The sequence below is a fragment of the Mchenga conophoros genome, linkage group LG3, assembly GCF_057382185.1.
Source record: "Mchenga conophoros isolate Kocher_MC1m ecotype Shallow Benthic linkage group LG3, M_conophoros_male_GT1.1, whole genome shotgun sequence".
Classification (NCBI taxonomy): domain Eukaryota; kingdom Metazoa; phylum Chordata; class Actinopteri; order Cichliformes; family Cichlidae; genus Mchenga; species Mchenga conophoros.
Window position 1 is genome coordinate 21,710,836 of NC_140528.1, and position 20,793 is coordinate 21,731,628.

Below are 20,793 nucleotides of genomic sequence, written 5' to 3' on the forward strand. Positions count from 1 at the left end.
TTTGCAGTGCAGAGACCATTAATAGTTTAAAATGTGCGGGTAGGTCGGGGGGTTTATATAGCAAAACTCTGATAAGGTTTCACCCATTCACTTCAACAGGAAAAAATGTTATCAACCACAACACAGATGTTGTGACATCTGTGACATCATAATACCCAGTTTCAGTATATGCAGAAAGAACCTTTATCAGCAATTCGATTCCTTTAGATGTTTTTGTGTACAGCACTCAAGCAGTTACTTCAAAAATTGTTGCTGTTGTTGTATAAACTCAGATTTTTCAAAACAGGTCATTGATGCATATCTGCACCGTGTTATTGACAGACGAAAGGTAAGTAAGAAATGTCATTTACCTACTAATTTTGAAATAAAAAAAAAACAACCTATTTACTGTTCTATAACATTTTTGTATACTTGTGCAGAATGCTGCACACCTGCTCTGTTCAGTAGTTGCAAGCTCGTTGTTTTCTGGGCAGTTCAGATGCCTCAACTGGTATGTTGAAAGCTCAGAAGTGGTCCAAACAGTTGACTCCTTTCTGTTGCTGAGGAAAGAGTTCGGTTCCTTTAAAGAAGACTATATTTGAAAACACCCTGAGACGCATGGTACCTAAGTAAATCCAAATTACTCTGCACTTCCAATCCCACAGATGAAGTTCCCAGTTGAAGACGTGGCTGTGCCCTGTGAACTTTGGTACACACTGGATTCTTGTGGTATGTGTTCATTTTGTTATTAATTTGCATAATTTGTTGTGAAGCAGTTTCTTGCACAAAGTGTTATTTTTAAATAAGTTTTCAGTGGCACAAACAATTGTAATTTTTAATTTAACTTTTTCTTTAGATTGTCAACATTTCTGCACAGAAAATACTGCTCATAGACCCCATGGGAATGAAGGTGTTTATGACAGGAAAATTCTGCGCAACTGGAGGTATGTATGATACTGAGGTGTTATTCTTAGATTAAAAAAAAAAAAATCTTGTTTCATTACAAACACTTTTGTTCAACTAGGAATTTTCTGAGGATGAGAGGGCATGAAGACACCATGGAGTGGCAGTTACAGACTATGCAACACAACAAGCGACAGGATTCCAGCAGTTGTGGAGTTTTACTGTTAAAGGTAACCCGTATTCAAATGATTCAGTTTCTTGTTAGCTAGAATTAAGACTTTAAGTGAATTTAAGTGAAGTGAAAGTTATTTCGGTCAACAACAACAAAGATGATCATTTTACATATAAGTACTTAATCATACAGTAACTGAAAAAGGAATAGGCTGAAGCCTTGTGGCTTATAATTATCCTATCCTTTACCTAATTAAGACTTTACATTCTAATTATGATCAATCTCACAGTTTGCAGAACACTACCTTGATTTTGGAGAGGTCAGTGAGGTGTCAACCACTACAGAGCCAGTTGTGCTGGAGCGAATGCAGATAGCTTGCACCCTACTTGAAAATCGAGGTAAGTCCAGTAAAGTCCTTATCACGTTAGTGCGTACTTCCAATTTAAATAGTGCTTTTCAAACAGCACAGTACAAATAGTGCTCTTCAAACACTTTCAGATAAGACCCTTCTCAAAGTCTAATTTAGACTAATTTTCCAGGAAGTATATTTGGAAAAAATGTACTATTATTTTTTAATTATTCAATAAATAATGTTTGATTAAAACCTAACTATGATTGTGTTTCAGGGAACGCTGAGGACTACTGCATTGTTTTCTCCATGTTAGATGCTAACGCTGACCGCAGCATGATTGAAATGGTAAAACAAAACAAAACAAAAGAAACACATAAGTCTTAGTATCATTACTTGCCAATCATAATTAAAATGTTGAGTAATAGTATTCACCAAACAGAATATGAGCCATTTATTTTTCCTTTCCAGGTGCAGTATGAATCTTGCCAAAGATGGGCACATTTTGCATGTGAAAAATATAAAGAGAGCAACCAAGAATATAAATGCCAAAAATGTAGCCAGAGTCAGACAGAGACTGTGCAGAGACTGTAGAAGGACAGAGCAGCAGCAGAGCAGTCCAGATACACTGATGATCCTCTGTCAGATCCAGAGGGACACACAGGGATGATGCTGGACTCTACATTGTGTCTGACAGTGGAGCTGTTCTCAGAGCAGTTCACTCTGCAGCACTGACAGTCATCTGTACTTCTTCTCATTCCTCTGTCAGTCACTGCTGGATGAAGCTCTCCTCTCCACCTCCCAGTAACATGGCCCAGTCAGAGCGTCTCTACACACAAGCTGCTGCTGCTTCAACCTCTCTGGATCATCAGGACACAGCTCCTCCTCTCTCAGCACACACACCGCCCTGTTTACCATCATCACCACCACCTGCAGAGAGAAGAAGGAAGAGCAGAGGAGATAAACGAGTGTTTCCAGAGACTCTTCATCAGCTGTCAGTCAGTGATGCAGCACATCCAGTATAAAGAGCAGCAGGGACTTCAGTGCTGGGACTGTACTAGGACTCATTGTTGCTTCACTTTTTCTAATCTTTGGATTTTTATTGAAGTTGATGAAAATGTTTTTCCCTCCTAGTTTGAGTTTGGACTTTCATTCATTAGAAGAACCTTGGTGTGTCCACTCTGAGCTCTGTAGGAACCCCAACAACAAGCCCAACAATCCAGATGGACGGTTCCAGCTGTTAACTGGAGGAATTCCATCCAAACATCTGCTCTCACTAAATTCTTCCTCACCTACAGACTGTGTTCTTCACTGCTTTAAACTTGGAAACGAATGCAGTCATTGGTCTGCGTGCTGCTTTGTTCAGAGAGCTGATTGGCTGTTGACAGTGTTTGATCAGAGCGTGTCAGCCGTTACTATGGTGACCATAAAGGTCAGAAACAGGAAGTGTTTGTGTCCAATCCTGAAGCCTGTCACCATTCTCCTCTCACAGCTTCACTGAGAAGCTGCAGCTTTACAGGAAACACTGGATCTTTGTTTCATACTGACTGTGTTTAGTACAATACTGCTGACAGCACCACCCACTCACTCCATCACTCTACTTACAGCACAGTCTCCAGTCTGTAGTCTGGACTCTGCTGAAGATCAGACAGCTGCTTCACATCTGGATACTTCAGGTTGTTTCTCCACAGGTGCAGCTCTCTCAGATGGGAGGGGTTGGACTTCAGTGCTGCTGCCAGATAATCACAGCTGATCTCTGACAAACCACAGAAACTCAATCTGTATAAAGAATGAAAGATGTAAGTTTATTAGACAAAGTGTGAGCTTGAAATCATTCAGTGTTTCATCATCTGTTCAGAGCTGAAGAAGGTTCAGAATGTAGAAGTTTAGAAAATGGAAACTCCAAACAGCTGAAGCCAACAGGAAGCAGCTTCAAACAGGAAACTGTGCAGAGTTTCAGACTATATGTCCTGATGCAGCCAGTTGGATTTTGGAGATTTGAATCTCTGTTCTGTGACTAAGTCCTTGAATCATTTCTTCCAGTTGGTCCAACAAGACAGACTAAGTATTGGACATGTGTTGTGGCTCCATTAGGGGAGCTTCTAAATGTGATGTGATGGCCCCTCTGGGTCTGTCAGATCACAGCACTGAAGAGAGCTCAAACTGGGCACACAGTTGTTCCAGTCTGGACCAAAGACTCTATACTGGGACTGAGGGACTGCTTTGACTGCACCCACTGGGACTTTTTAAAGGCTCATGTTCTCACTTAGATCATCGATTTCTACTTACATTTCTTTCTGGGAAAAATGGGGATTACTTTGGAAACAGGAAGTATTTTCCCCAATAAGCAGCCCTGGATTAGTAAATCACTCCAACATGTTCTCAGGCAGAAGAAGCTGTCTTGTTATGAGGGAGAGAAGAAAAAGATTGAGGCACAGAAACTTGTTGAAAGAGAGATAAAGCAGCTAAAATCAGGTGTAAAAGTAAAGCAGAGGATGAGCTGAATAAAGGACACTCAAGGCTGGCTTGGAAAGGAATGAAGTCCATGGTGGGGATGCAGAACAAGGAGCAAAGATGAATGTGATGCTGAATCAGCAGAAGACTTGGACTCATTTGATTCCAGCTTTGATATCATTGATTTCAATGAAGAGCTTTGTGATTGTAGCAAAGGGCTGGTAGCTCTGAGAGTCCCACTGATGAGGTGTTTGTGTGGAAATCTCTTAGTGGGACCAAAGAGAGAAAAAGCCCTGGTCCTGATGCTGTGGGAGGGAAATGATTGAAGTGTGCTGTGAGGAACTGACTGGGAGATTTTCACACATTTTCCAGTCCTCCTTGGAACAACAGGAAGTTCCCAGCACATGGAAACAAAGGTTAAGTGTCCTATGGCACTCAGTGATGATGGTGCTGTGGCCCCACCACCTCCACCTCTTTGTAAAGGAACTAACTGTCATCTGAAGCTTCAAATGGGACTAAGACTTCCTCCACTAGGTGGCAGTGTCTGATGAGAAAGTTTTAGTGGAGCTGGCCTGGAGTCAGAAACAGGAAGATGCAGGATTTGGGCTGAAATGGGGAAAAGTGGTTCGCACTAGTGACTTAAAGCAAGAAGGTTGTAGGTTGAAGCTTGTTGGCCTTTCTGTGGAGGTTGGATGTTCTCCCACAGTCCAATGAAATGCTGCTTAGGTTCATTGGTGCTTCTAAATTGGCTGTAGGTGTGGATGTGAGAGAGTGCTTCTCTGTCTCTCTCTGTTGGCCCTGTGATGACTGCTCACCTGTGCAGGTGGACCACGCCTCTTGCCCTATGACAGCTAGGGCACAGGCTGCAGCCCTGTGAGCCTAAGCTGAATAAACAGTTAGCAAAAATGATCCATAGATGGCCTGAAATCCCCCAGTTAGCAGTTTGGTAGATAGCTATGACATGCTAATCCCATCCAGCAGCTGTATTCTACCTGTAAGCTGATCCCTGCTGAGCCAAAGCACTTTTTCATATACAAATTACAACCTTTAATAGAAACCTATTGGTCAGCATCTTATTAGCCTGCTGTTAGCTTCATTCCACAGAAAACTGAGAGAAACTAACAAAGTTGATAAAGAATAAAGAGAAATGTGCTGATTTAAAGCCTTTGAAGTGCTTCAGATGATCTCTGTCCACTTCTGTCCACTCATTCATTCATGTAAGCTTTCTAATGCAGCTTTGATCTTCACAGTCTGCTTCATGAAACTCATTCTAACCCTGAATGTCAGAGTGTTCCTCCTTCTCTTTCCCATCATACATGCTGGCAGTGGAGGAGATTTGGATGTTGGACTGTGTTTTGATGATGTGTGTATGTTTGTGTTGGACTGCTGTCTGTAAAGCAAACGCACATTTTGCTTTGGATTTCAGTGTCAGACAGACTTTAAGGTGGAATGAAGAGTTGGAGAGTTTCACAGTGAATTATCCAGTGGAGGATTTTTCTTCTTCTTTGAAGGTTTGAAATGTGAACATTGTTCTGCTGCAGTCAATGGACTAAACCAGAGAAGAAGAAAACAGACTTTACCATGAAGATCCTCAGTGTGGATCAGTATAATATCAGCCTGATGTCTGCAGTTTAGTGTCAGCACAACTTTCACATCATATTCATCTCAGCACAACTAAAACATGCTGACTGACCCCAGAGTTTCAAGTCCACATCCTGGACTCTCCAGGAAACCACACAGATGCTTCACTCCTGAATCCTGCAGCTTGTTGTTGAAGCTCAGCTCCAGCTGTCTCAGATGGGAGGGGTTGGACTTCAGTGCTGCTGCCAGATAATCACAGCTGATCTCTGACAAACCACAGCTCCACAATCTGTATAAAGAATGAAAGATGTAAGTTTATTAGACAAAGTGTGAGCTTGAAATCATTCAGTGTTTCATCATCTGTTCAGAGCTGAAGAAGGTTCAGAATGTAGAAGTTTAGAAAATGGAAACTCCAAACAGCTGAAGCCAACAGGAAGCAGCTTCAAACAAACACAACAAGAGAAAAAACTCTGAATGTTTCACATTAAAGTCGTACATTTATCATAAAAACAGGACAAAGACTTGAAAAAGTCGTGTTTTTCCTTCCAGGAACCACAAGGCTTCACTTTTAAAGGTGAAGTGTGAAAGAAATGGACATATTTGAAGTCCAACACCTTTTTCCAGTCACATTATTAAAGCAGACAAACTACAAGCTCATTTTCACTCCAACAAGTCAACTTCTGACCTGGACTAACAACACTGGTCTCTATGTGCAGCTGGCTGTGAGACCAGTGCTCAGGGAGCGTCTACAAAGTGCAACACTGAAAGCACATCACACACTCATTTGCTTCCAGCACTTTCACACAAACATCTACTGTCATTATTGTCACCAAACTCTGTGGATCCTTTATTGCAAATTCAAATGGGATCAAATGGTCAGACAAAAGAGGGTTATGAGGAAATATGATGAAATGTTGTGTATTAGCAGCAAGTTATTGAATCATTTTCCTCAGAAACCAAACAAAATGATTGACAAACATGTTTTTACAAACTCAGTGTTGGACTTGGATCAGCAGGATAAGCTGATGCTTAAAGGCATTTGAGTCTCGCTGTATGAGAGTCCAGTTATTACTCAATATTTATGGATGATGTTCTTTCAGTGTTGCACTTTGTAGACGCTCCCTGAGCCTCACAGCCAGCTGCACATGGACCAGCTGACATTACCCAGCATTAGAGGATAAAACAGTAAATGAGAGCAGCTAAACACACAAAGATGGAAACACAGAGCGTGGATCGTTCACTCGACGGCACGGACACGGACACGCCGTCGGGGCTGAAAGTGGACAGTTCACAGATCCTGAAGCTTCAGGTTTCATCAGTGTTACGACTGTTGTCGTAATTATATGTAAATTTGAGTGTGCAGGTGCTCCTCCATGATTGGTGCATCCAGGGTGGATGGCTGGCAGCAGATAAGAAGATACCGCCAGGGACTGCCATGTCATTCATCCTTGGCCCAACCCAACCGGCAGACCGTTAACTGTGTCACTATGTTGGTTAATGTAAGAGCATGTAGGGGTGGACCGCCTTTTTGTTTGATCAGTTTTCTCCTGTTTTTGTTAGGCAGGGAGGAAAGTGATTGTCGTTTGAGTTAGTTCTTTTGCGTAGGTAAGTTGTATTTATTCCTGAGATAGGCTACCTTATGTCTGTTGTTTTGGCCTTAGGTTCACCCTGAAGTTACAATGTGCTCCCTTCCTTTGTTTAACTGCACTCATTGTAAATGAATCACTGTTACAAAGTATTAAGTGTGTGACGTGCTGCTTGGGGTTGGACGGGGATGGATCACCCTTTATGTTGTGGTTTGGCCTCGCCTAGACGGGCCATAACAATCTGTCTCCAACCAAAACTGACTGAACCAGCAGCAGAAGAAGATCCAAACTACGCTTTACGTTTGATGAACATCGTCATGAATTCTCTCTGACTTTGACGTTTACTTCCTGCACAGCTCTCTCTCTCTCAGTGTACTTCAAGAACAGTTTACCTTCAAAAATCTGTTTCCTGCATTATTCACTGCTTATTACGCACCAGTCTGCTGTTGTGTTCACTGCTGTCGGCCTCCGAAAACAAAGCCTCATTTCTGCTGTTCAATACTGAAGAAATGTAAACCTTTTAAAATGATGACAGATTACAAACTCTCAGCTGTGTCTGTAATCAAACCTCTGTAACTTTGCTTCACTTCAGCAGCATCAGCTCATGTTCACATGTTGATTCATGGTTTGCTTCAGTTTTTGATGGACTGCAGAATATTTTGAAGGTTATCTGCTATAAAAAGCCAGAACAGGAAAATCTGCTTCATGTGTTTCTGTTTGATCCTCAGTGACTTTGACACAAAGGCCTCTGCTGTGATGATCACACCTCTGATCAAGTCTCACAGTGTCAGCTTTGTTTTTATACATATGGATATGTGCTGATAAATGATCAGAGTTATAATATTTCCCACTGTCTGCTGTGTGCCGTGACCTTTGACCTGCTAAAGACAGTCAGCTGTGGATTATTCATTGTTGTGTCTGATACTTAGAACTGTGAGGAAGAACACTACACAGTTAATCAGGGTCCCCTCTCTCTGAATCAGGAAAGGTGGGCAGGCCGCGTGTGGGCCGCGGGCCATACGTTGAGTCTCACTGTTTGAAATGTGAACATTGTTCTGCTGCAGTCAATGGACTAAACCAGAGAAGAAGAAAACAGACTTTACCATGAAGATCCTCAGTGTGGATCAGTATAATATCAGCCTGATGTCTGCAGTTTAGTGTCAGCACAACTTTCACATCATATTCATCTCAGCACAACTAAAACATGCTGACTGACCTCAGAGTTTCAAGTCCACATCCTGGACTCTCCAGGAAACCACACAGATGCTTCACTCCTGAATCCTGCAGCTTGTTGTTGGAGCTCAGGTCCAGCTGTCTCAGATGGGAGGGGTTGGACTTCAGTGCTGCTGCCAGATAATCACAGCTGATCTCTGACAAACCACAGTCCCACAATCTGTATGAAGAATGAAAGATGTAAGTTTATTAGACAAAGTGTGAGCTTGAAATCATTCAGTGTTTCATCATCTGTTCAGAGCTGAAGAAGGTTCAGAATGTAGAAGTTTAGAAAATGGAAACTCCAAACAGCTGAAGCCAACAGGAAGCAGCTTCAAACAAACACAACAAGAGAAAAAACTCTGAATGTTTCACATTAAAGTCGTACATTTCTCACAAAGCTCAATTATGTGACAGACATTTCATCCCATGTCAGTTTGGCCTCATCCTGGGCCGGATTATCCAGCACACACTCTGACCACAGGCCCAGGGGCCACGCACAGCTGGGCTCCATCCAAGAGACAGCAAACAAACCAACACAATAATAAAAAGCACCATGTGATCTTCTTACATCTTCAAGACAAACATAGTAAAAACATGAGCACATTTGTTTCCTGATAAAATGATGTGACAGGTAGAACAGAGTAAAGTGGTGGTGTTACAGCCTTTCTCCCCTCTGCTGCCGAGGCTGTTAGTCTCTCCCAAACTCAGCTACAGGACTTCCAAATGAATGAAAGCAGCAGAAGTGGCTTTACAAATGAAAGAGGAAGAGGAGAAGAAGAGGAGAGGGAGGCCACCCTGACCATCACTCCAGCTGAAAACATCACACTTCCATTAAAGTTGGTGAGGAAATGTTGAGCAGGATGAGCTGCTGGCTAATCTGGAGGCTGTAGCAGCAGCTCACAGTCACAGTGGATTTCCACTCATGAAAAAGCTCTGGCTGCTTCATTTCTCATCTCATATCAGAGACTTTAATGCTTCACTGAAGCTGTACTGTGATGCTTCCATATTCCAGTGAGGCCTCCATAATGATTTCAGCTGCTCTGTACACACACTGTGTGCCCTGTATGGCTCAAAGTCTCTGCAGCCTGTTTTTATCTGCTATCATCAGATCTTCATCATCCTCATTCACATCCCTCACACACTCTACAGCCTCATCAGCACTGACTTCATCTTCACTGACTGATGGAGCACAACATGAACCTGTGGTGGCTGAAACACTGTCCTGTCAAACATCTCCCCGTCACCACTCCACTTCTGTCAGCCTTTAAATGAACCCTGCTCAAGTCTGTCACTTCTGTTTGGAGCCAAAAGGAAAAACTGTTGTTCAGTCGTTTGGAAAGACAACATTTCTGAAAGCACTCAAACTTCTTCACATTTGTCTTCAGACACATCCTGAACATTTAGGAACTAAAGAAAGTTTCAAACATCAATCAAAGACCTGAAATATAGAAAAACAACTACAACAGCCGCAGTCAGTGAACTCATCTCAGAGTCTCCAGTCCACAGTTTGGACTCTCCAGTCCAGCACACAGAAGCTTCAATGCTGAATCCTGCAGGTTGTTCTCATTCATGTCCAGCTCTGTCAGATGGGAGGGGTTGGACTTCAGAGCTGAGGCCACAACTTCACAGTGAGACTCTGAGAGTCCACACCGAGTCAGTCTGTGATGATAGAAAATATAAAATGTGTTATTATAAAAGCAGAAAATCTGCATTATAAACACAGACTGAATGTATATGAAGACAAAACAGAGTGAGGTCATAATCTGATGAATCTGCTCTTCACATGTGTGCTTCAGCTCCTCTTACTGTGTTTGACATGACACAACGATTGAGTCTCTCTCAGACCTGCAGACTTTTAATGAGAATCTTTGTTTGGCTTTAATCTGCTTTTGGCTTTTTCATGGATTTCATGGATGATTTGAGTGATTTCCAGCAGGACATTTAAACATGTCAGTGGACGTCCTAAAGAACATATTCACTGATATGAAACGTGTCATTGAACAGGATTAATATCAGTGGAAACATGGTGGAAACAGCTGTGACTGCATGGATGTGACACACTTCAAATCTGTTCTCCACTCTTGGATTTGGGATCCATGGAGCTGCTGCTGAGTCTGTACAATAAAGGAATGGTGTGGAAGGTTGCAGCGTACGGACACAAACACTTTGTGGTTACAATCTGATTTTATTTTCAACATTAAACTACTAACCTACACTGATCAATGATGTTAATGATCACATCTGGACTCACCCAGCCTTTCTGCAGTTCCTCACAGCTGGAATCAGTCTCTGTCGTCCCCGCTCTGATGTTTTGTACTTCAGCAGGTCAAACTCATCCAGAACCTCCTCTGACATCTGCAGCATGAAGGCCAGAGCTGAGCACTGGATCTCAGAGAGTTCCTTCTTTGATCTGTTCTCTGACTTCAGGAACTCTTGGATCTCCTGAAATAATGAGAGGTGGTTCATCTCCATCAGACAGTGGAAGATGTTGATGCTTCTGTCAGGAGAGATTTCATCACTGTTCATCTTCTTCAGGTTGTTGATGACTCTCTGGATGGTTCCTGGACTGATCTCTGTCTGACCCAGCAGACCTACTAAGAGTCTCTGGTTGGACTCCAGACAGAGGCCGTGAAGGAAGCGAACAAACAGGTCCAGGTGGCCATTTTTACTCTGGAGGGATTTATACATGCCTTTACTCAAAAAGACATCCATTGATGGGAAGCTATAAGACTTGAACATGTTCTTAAAAAAAGATCTGTTTTTGTATTCTTCTCGGAAATTCCCTAGAAAACCTTCTACCACCTCTGTCTTCCTGTTGGTGTGACAGTGGAACATGTAGACAGCAGCCAGAAACTCCTGAATGCTCAGATGAACAAAGCAGTAGACTGGTTTCTGGAAGATCACACACTCTCTTTTGAAGATCTCTGTACAAACTCCTGAGTACACCGAGGCCTCTGTCACATCCAGACCACACTGCTCCAGGTCTTCTTGGTAGAACATGATGTTTCCTTTCTCCAGATGTTCAAATGCCAGCCTCCCCAGCTTCAGAAGAACTTCCCTGTCAGCCTCCGTCAGCTCCTGTGGACTCGTCTCACGTCCCTCGTGGTACTTGTTCTTCTTCTTCTTTGTCTGAACCAGCAGGAAGTGTGAGTACATGTCAGTCAGGGTCTTGGGCAGCTCTCCTCTCTGCTCTGTAGTCAACATGTGCTCCAGAACTGTAGCAGTGATCCAGCAGAAGACTGGGATACTACACATGATGTGGAGGCTCCTGGATGTCTTCATGTGGGAGATGATTCTGCTGGACAGCTCTTCATCACTGAATCTCCTCCTGAAGTACTCCTCCTTCTGGGCGTCAGTGAAGCCTCGTACTTCTGTTAGCCTGTCAACACATGTAGGAGGGATCTGATTGGCTGCTGCAGGTCGGGAAGTTATCCAGACGAGAGCCGAGGGAAGCAGATTCCCCTGGATGAGGTTTGTCAGCAGCTGGCTGACTGATGACTTCTGTGTGACATCAGACAGCAGCTTCCTGTTGGTGAAATCCAATGAAAGTCTGCTTTCATCCAGGCCGTCAAAGATGAACAAAAGCTGAGAGACAGCCAGCTTCTCTGCTGTGACCTTCTGTAATGTTGGATGGAAAACATGGAGCAGCTCCAGAAGACTGTACTGCTCATCTCTGATCAGGTTCAGCTCCCTGAATGAAAGCAGAACCACCACACTGACATGTTGGTTCTCCAAGCACTCTGCCCAGTCCAGAGTGAACTTCTGCACTGAGAAGGTTTTTCCAACACCAGCCACGCCGTTGGTCAGAACCACTCTGACGGGTCTCTGTTGGTCAGGTAAGGCTTTAAAGATGTCCTGGCACCTGATTGGAGCGTCATGGAGGGCGTCCATCTTGGAAGCTGTCTCCAGCTGCCTCACCTCATGTTGGGTATGAACCTCTTCACTCTGTCCCTCTGTGATGTAGAGCTCAGTGTAGATGGTGTTGAGGAGGGTTCTACTTCCTGTTTCATCACTTCCTTCAGTCACACGTTCACATCTCCTCCTCAGACTGATCTTATGTTCATCTAAAACCTCCTGCAGACCAACATCTGCTGAAAGAAAGAAAAACAATGAGACTAAAGAGAAAGAAAACTCTTCAATGTCTGAACAACACAAGAAGTCCAGTTTTCAGAAATGAGTCCATCAGCAGACAGATGTTCAGTCTTACTTTGTACACAGCTGCTCTGACTGGCTGTCTGCAGTCCAGCTCTGCTTCTGGATCTTTCTCCACACTGTGCAGAAGCTCTGATGGTGACACAGAAAAGTCACAGTGGAGATACTTCTGTCCACCTTTGATTAGACTCATTATAAAAAGGAAAACAAAGTTTTAACACAGTCATGTTTCCAGTTCACTGACTTACATTTATTCCATGGACACTCACTCTAACCTGAAGCACAGCTACAACCCAACATTGTTGAGGCCTCATCTCCTCCTTTCCTGACTGTAGAGGTTAAATATGCAACAACCGACAAATAAAAGAATTTGGTTCATTTCAAAGAAATTCACACGGTGACCAAGTAAAGTAACCGTAGTAAAGGAGACAACATCCCGTTGATGGTGGGATTATTTGAAAGATTTGCTTTAGTCACGTCACCAAATGCAGTTGAACCACCCGTGGATCCATGTTTGACCATTCTACCACTCTGAGCTCTGCTTTTGAATCATTTTATTATTATCATCATTCATTTATTCATTCTTTGGAGGGGGGCTATTTCCTAATGCCGCCCTAATAAGCTGATGTTCAAGGGGAAATATAACAGAAACTCTTTCAGTGTTATTCATTAATAAATTAACAGATAAACTGTGAAGAAGAAAAAACTGAGATTTAAAGGAGAGAGTGAGAAACTTGATCATCCATCCTCATAATACATGTTTATCAGTATCTGCTGTGACCATACTGCAGTAATAACTACAAGTCTACATTTCTGTGACTGTTGATCAATCACAGCACGAATCTGAGCTCATCTCTGCACACAGAGCAGCTTCAGCTCTGGGATAAACTGCTCGCTTCACGTCCTTCTCAGCTCACAGACACTCATCCTGATATTTTCCTTTAACATTTGATGGTATAATTCATCTGAGTTTACACTTTATCTGCATAAATACAGAAAAACAGACCCAAACACCAGAAACCATCAGTTTCACCATGTAGAATATATTGTTGTTTCCTTGCTTTTAATTCAGAGAAAAACTCTGATTTGGATTTTCTCTGTTCTCTTTGCCACAGCCCATCCCAGCAGCAGCTGAAGCAGCTGACTGTCACAACACTGAATAACACTTTAGGAGGAATTTCAGAGGTCAGTAAAGCTCCAGTTTCAACATCAGTTAATTAATCATAGTTCATCATAAATGTGAACCTGGCTGGCACACATGTTAATATTAGCCATTTAAATATTAGCAGTTAGCTGAGGCCACAAGAAGAAGAGGCCCTAGAAGAACAATGGATGATAAGATTAGATTTTCAAGACTAGGCAGAGACGTGTTTTCCTTTACTGTCTCTTACAGAGGAGGGAGCAGATACCAGACGAGGTCACGGAGGTACGGGGAGGATTCGCAGCAGACAGCAAGACTGCCACGTCCATGCGAGAGAGCGATGGCTACGATAATCTCTGTTTTTGTCTCCCTATATAATGTTGTACAGCCCATGTGAGGGTTAACACAGACATCAGTCCTTCTATTTCAGTATGTTTGACACTTTGTTTATGCCTAAATTAACTTTACTGTTAACGAGTTTTCATGTTTCTGTAATCCACCAGTGTGCTCATGCTTTTTTAAGTGAAAACATATTTTTAAAGATCAAATATAATTATGTTTGTTATTTGTGGATTTTAAATGTCCTTGACAGAGACAGATGATGATCATTATCCTGCACTGTGGTCTCAGGTTTGGTCGAGCTAGCACAAAGAATGGCTATGTTGAACTTCCTCCTGGGATCTACACTAAGAAGTGAGTCCAACATTAGCAGGGTCTCTTTCCTTTATCTGGATTCACTTTAGCATTCACAGTCACGTGAAGCTTGTTATTAACTCGATAAGTCAACCCAGGGTTTCAGCTGAGCGTTCACATGAAACACATGGTGTTGACAGCATCTGATCAATCATATTCATGGAGACGTGTATCAGCAACAGAGCAGCTGAGTTTGCAGAAGGAAGTCAAACTAAACCACAGGAACAATATGAGGAGATTACACACATAATAAAATACTAGCAGTAACACAGCTGCTGCAGACAAATCAGTCGTGTGATCGTGTGTGAGAGGAGAAGGACTGTAAAGGAATTTGGTGTTAAAAGCTCTGTATGAATGTGGGAGACTTTGAAGGGCTTTAAAAAGGCCAATATAAAATAAAAGGCAGCAAAATTGCTGAGTGTGAAAGTCACCAGACTTATCAGACCTCTGTGATTAAGACCTGTAAGAACACCTGTTTGTACTTGTTGGCATTATATCAAACACACACGTATATTAAGCCTTTGTTTGAACTCTGGTTGAATTTGTTACTTTCAGACTGTGAAACATCACAGAGGCTGCAGCTGCAGATCTTTTATTCACCTGGAAATTTACTTTAAATGTTAGATGGAAAATGTATTGCTCAGTTTAACCAAAGTAAGAACAAGAATCCATAAACCTTCATAAAGACAAACATCTCCCAGAACATTGAGCTGCTGAAGTGTCACTGAAGGGAAAAACTATTTGTCCTCCTCCATCCAGCAACACCTGAAAGACCTGAGTGGAAGCTCCTCCCTACACTGTGTTTGAAGCAAAGCACAAAGGAGACACCTGCTGGAGCAGCTGGAGTCCTACAGACACTCAGCCTCTTCACTACACAAACACCTCCTACAACATCCACTCTTTCCACTCTGACTGCTGTGTTTGTGGAAACACTCCAACACACACCGCTTCACATACCAACATAGAAATGTGTGTGAAAAAGAGCTGAGCTGATATTAAACATGAGGATTTATTCAGAAATACAGAGTCAGGAACAACATCTAGACACACATTACCTCTCAGCAGCAGAAGAACAGCCTTTAAAGTTTATAACAGCATCCTTCGACTCGTTGCTCTTTAAGGAAACACAGCTGGGTTCAGGTCCAGGAGATTCTGGCCTCTTATTGATCCTAAAAGAAAAACAATAAATGTAACAGCTTCATGAGACAGGAAGGAAAAACTGGAAATATTAAATTAAAGACATGATGAACAATCTCATAAAAATAATGTACTTACTCTTTGTCACATAACAGTCTTTTGTTAAAGTTTACACCAAAACCCTTCGACATGTTGCTCTTTAAGGAAACACAGCTGGGTTCAGGTCCAGGCTCTGGATTAGTTTCAGGGTTATGTCCAGCTGAGCCTGGTACGCCCCACAGCTCTGGGCTTTAAAACAACACACAGAGGTATGAGTGTGAATAATGATGGAGCAGTGATGTGAGTGCTGAGCTGTGACATGGAGAAGAGTCATGGACAGTTAGAGATGGTCATCTCACCTCTGAGCTTTGGTCTGGCTCTCATGTTCCCCACACAGAGTGCTTTTAGAGGGAGGGACTCCCTCCTCTCTGTCCTCACACTGATCCATGCTGCTCAATTCACATCAGCTCACACACACTTTCTACCTTCACCTGCAGAGGAAACACAAATCATTCATGTGCACATAAACCAAAATCCTCCTTTCCATCATGTGTGCTGTCCAAATATCAGCTGAATGCAGTCAGACAGCAGTGTGAGGCACAGGAAGCTGCCATCAGCTGCTCTACTTCTACTATCAGTCCACTAGATGGAGCCATGAAGCACACATGATGCATTCACTGACACACACTGATTCACTGTGACTGGAAGTTTAAGTACATTAAGCCTCCACTCATCTACATTGTGCTTACAACCCACTGCCCCCCATCTCCCACCCCCATCAACCTCCTGGGGCCAGGAATGACTGGAACTGAATTGGAAACGGGCGTAATCAAACATAAATCTGTTATTCTTATCCATAGGTGTTAAACTCTGGCCCGCGGGCCAAATTTGGCCCGCAGCCTAATTACATTTGGCCCGCGAAGCCAATACTAAATTATTATTAGAGCTGGCCTACTGGTATTATACAGCTAATATATATATTGTTTAGTATTAAGCTTTGCTTGTTCCATATTCAGTTTTTCAGCAAAACTTGTTTGAGTCCATAAGAAAAGATTCATTCTTAAATCTGGAGGAAGATTTTTTTTTTCAGTAAATATTAACGTTAGCCCGCGACCTTGTTCCAGTTTTGAATTTTGGCCCACTGTGTATTTGAGTTTGACACCCCTGTTCTTATCCAACCTGTCTGCCTGGACACAGTTTGCTGACCGATCATGGAGCCTATGATTCGCTTGGACAACAACTTCATGAATGTGGAAATGAAACTGAGTGTCAGCTGAGTGTCGAGCAGAAGAGGAATCAGAGAAAAGTGACAGAGCTGCTGACTTTACAAAGAAAACTAAAACCATGTTGAAGAGATTAAACAGATAATACAAGCTAACAACAACACAGCTGCTGCTGCAGACAAAACACATGTATGAGTGTGTGACAGGAAAAGCACTGAACAGAAGTTTACTATTAAAAATGCAGCATGTTGTAAAAAGTTTGGTCAGTGAGACTGAAAAATGGCTGCATGAGTTACTATTGTGAACAAACCCCTATAAGAACCCTGATATTACCTGAATAAGATCAAATCCTGATACGTAGTGCAGACCTTGGTAAGAGATACGGTCCAACTGGAATATAAACCTTTGGTGTGTTTAATCCAGTCAGTCTCTGAGTAACTCCACTCCTCTGCTTTCTGTTGGAAGAGACAAAAGTTTGTAGCACGATCCTTTTCCTCAGAGGCCTGTGTTGGATTTATATTACATCTAAGATAAAAAATAATTCACAAAGTCTGCTCTGTCCTCCTGTCCTCCCTGCAGTCTCTGTGAGCTCCGCAGAGTGATTATAAAGACCCGGAGCTCAGAGTTTCTCCAACACCGTGGTCAAGTGTGAGCCACGCCTGCCACCCGTTATCTGTCAAACCTGAGCTTCAACGCTAAGTTTTACAGTAGTGCTGCTTCTTATCCCTTTTTGCTGATCACACACAGAACAACACACATGGTTTTCAGGAAGTTAACAGAAATAAAGCCACAGTGTCATTTGTTTTTCACTCAAGTTGTCTTTTCTTCTTAATTTTTCTGGTAATGCTTCTTCATTCATGATTCATTCAAATCTAAAATAACTTCAAAAAATGTAAAATATTTCTGAAAATCATCTCTTATAGTTGAAATTCAGTTGTCATTTGGCTCAGCTGCTCTTTCATGCATCCATAGTTTCACCTCAAACTGCTGCTTGAGACACGAGAAATTAAAGAACAACTCTGTTCAAACGGAGAAACTTTGAAGGAACTCAATAATGTCATTTAAATGGTTTCAGGTAGGTGTATGAAGGTTCTGTATTCAATCATATATGATAGTTGACATGAAATTCTGAATTCATCTTCTTGGACACCCACACTGCATAATTCTGTAGAAATGAAATTAGTCGTTTCTAATCAATTTCAACATCAAATATCATAACATTGCATCAAAATGCGTAAAAATGATTCTTGATAGCTGACCTTAAAGTCTCTGTGCATTCTTCCTCTGGGTTACCTTCTCTATATATTTGCAGTTTAACCACCAAAAGCTGCAAGGTTTCAGAGAAATAAAAGGAGCGTTCTACTCAAATTTAATGAGATTCATTTAATAAACAATAGAAAAAAAACTTTGACAGTTGTCATAAAATTCTTAACAAACTCCTCTTCTGTCTGTAGCTCAGGAGTTAGAGCAGGGGCCCGTTCTTCGTACGTCACTTACTACATCCAAGACCAAATCATCGCGCTAACCGTGAGCTCGCTAATCCGGTTCTCCGAACACACCTGCTGTTGACGATTAGTACAGCTGGATGAAGTAATGTGAGATCACTGGGTGGCTTAACAGGGGCTACGCATCGATAGTAGAAACATTGATCGGCAACCCTTTGATTGGTCGGCGAAAATGTCGAAGGAGCGCGCTCGGTATTTTTCGGCAGCAGAGCAAGAACTCTTGAGTGAGGGATTTCAGGAGTTTCAGAGTTTAATCAGAACGCAAGGGAACACTGCAAAGGCTGCAAAAGCAAGGAGAGAGGGCTGGCAGAAAGTTGCTGACAAATTAAACTCGTAAGTAATTTCATATCACACTATATTATCCAATATTATATTACATTATATTATATTATAATATGTTATATTATATCCCCTTTCACATTAGAGCCACAACAGGACCCACAAGAACATGGGAACAAGTAAAAGTGAAATATAAGAATATTCTACAGAATGGTAATATTTATCACTTATATTGCTTTTCGTCTCTTGGAAAGAGACCCTGAAATACTCTGTTTGTTTGTTTATAACAGCAACCAAGAAAAGGGCAGAGCAAAAAAAGACAGGTGGTGGTCCTGCACCCCCTCGTCAACAAGTTGGTTAAGTGAATAATATCCTCACGGGAATATCGATATCTCTCTATGAGCACACTGTCGCGCTGAGCTAAAGGATCCTGTCTATCCCGCAATATACGCTGAATTCTGAGGACTCTCCTTATCAATCTTGCACCTTCCGCAATGGGTGGCTCGCGTATACGGACAGGACATGGCTGCGACAGGCTTCCCAAATCCACCTTCGCTTTTATAGCCGTGGTCTCCCATCTTGATTACACGAAGTAATTTACAATTACTACTCTGAAATATGAATTACATCTGTAATAATCACATACATGTAATAGAATGTTAATAGTACATTTCCCTTTTTTAGGAAATGACCTGTATGTATCTGTGTGACATCAATAAAAGGATCAAGTGCTGCATTATCTTTAGTTACATTGATGTTATTTATTTATGGTGAAACAGTGGTGAAATATCGCTGTTGCTTTCGTATAAATGAAGCGGACATACCTGCGTGGCCGTGATCTAATCCTGTTTACATAAAGTAAACCTGCTCCCGAGCAGGTTTACGCTTACGGCTCTGTTGCTACGACAGCAAGTCCCGGATGAGCTTCGGGGAACCGAACGATCCAAGATCACGCGAAATCGTCAACAATCAAATCCAGCTAACTTACTTAGCGAGGTACGAAGAACAGGCCCCTGGTCACGAAGTAACTGGAAGGTTGGTTGTTTGATACGAGATACTAACCCCAAGATAGAAAACTCTTCTGCACAGGAAAAGTCCTTGAATGAGTCATTTGTATGAAGCACTTTGAATGCTCAGAGTAGAAAAGCACCATATCAGAACCAGCCTCACCCACTTGTGATGGGTGGGTGGCTGTGGCTCAGGTGGTAGAGCAGATCAGCTGCTGATTGGAAGGTTGGTGGCTCGAACCTTGGCTTCCCCAGCCTGCATGCCAAATATCCTTGGGCAAGATACTAACCCCAAGTTGCCCTCTGATGATTAGTTTGCACTTGTGTTTAGAAGTGCTTGTGTGAATGAGGCCTGTTGTATAGAGCACTTTGAAAACTCCAGGAGAGTAGAAAAGCACTATATAAGAATCAGTCCATTTACTACATGTCCGCAAAGTTTCATCTCCAACCACTGCAATATTATTTGTTAGGATCGCTGTTCTCTCCGGGTACTCCGGCTTCCTCCCACCGTCCAAAGACATGCAGCTTGTGGGGATATTTAGTTGGATAATCCAAATTGCCACTAGGTGTGAATGTGTGAGTGAATGTGAGTGCGAATCGTTGTCTGTCCCTGTGTGTTGGCCCTGCGACAGACTGGCGACCTGTCCAGGGTGTACCCCGCCTCTCGCCCTATGACAGCTGGGATAGGCTCCAGCGCCCCCGCGACCCTGAAAAGGAGAAGCGGAAGCTGATGGAGGATCGCTGTTTTTTTCCTCAGGGTTTTGTGATGCCCTTTTGTTTTCGAGAGTCTTTTGTGTTTTAGTTTGGATCTTTGTATATAAGGATGGTTAATAGTTTGCTTTAGGATTTACTATATCCCATGTACCCTGTTTTCATATTGTAGTTTGTCTTCTTGGTTTTGTAACACTAAATATCTGCTTTTGTGATCCCTTTCTGTACTTCAGTTATGTCCCTTTGTCTGTCTTGTCTCTCTGTTTGTCTGTCATTGTCTGATTTCCCCATCTGTCATGTTTCCCATTCACTTATATTTTCCTTTCTGTTTTCTACATGTCTGCGTATGTCTCTGTGTATCATTTCCTCTTTTTTATCGTCTCGTGTCTTGTGAACTTAGCTTTGAGTTTTACTTCCCCATTTGGTTAATGATTTGTTCCCATCAGTGTCTCAGTCTCGTCTGCATTTATCTATCTCATGTTCCCCTGTCCAGTCTGTTCTCCTCTATGTAATTTAAGCCTTGTTCTCCATGTTTTCCTGTTTTATTGTTTTAACTGTTGCTTCCTGTGACTATTGTAGCTTTCTCCTGCATCATGTCTCTCACCCGTTGCCTCTCGTCTCATTATCCAGTGTGTATTTATTGTCCCCGTCTTCTTGTGTACTTTGT

General features: G+C 42.3%; 2 protein-coding genes across 2 annotated transcripts in view; both read right to left on the reverse strand.

Annotated features, from left to right (window-relative positions):
* Positions 1-20,793, reverse strand: part of LOC146577674 (protein NLRC3-like) — a 175,400-nt gene that overhangs the window by 35,958 nt on the left and 118,649 nt on the right. The window lies entirely within an intron of this gene.
* LOC146577676 (protein NLRC3-like) lies at positions 1,845-13,861 on the reverse strand. Its single transcript, XM_085269751.1, has 6 exons — positions 13,783-13,861; positions 10,491-12,330; positions 9,724-9,898; positions 5,551-5,723; positions 3,009-3,182; positions 1,845-2,333 (listed from the first exon to the last, which is right to left on the reverse strand). The coding sequence occupies exons 1-6, from the start codon at positions 13,859-13,861 to the stop codon at positions 2,324-2,326; spliced, it is 2,451 nt and encodes an 816-aa protein (XP_085125877.1). The 3' UTR covers positions 1,845-2,323.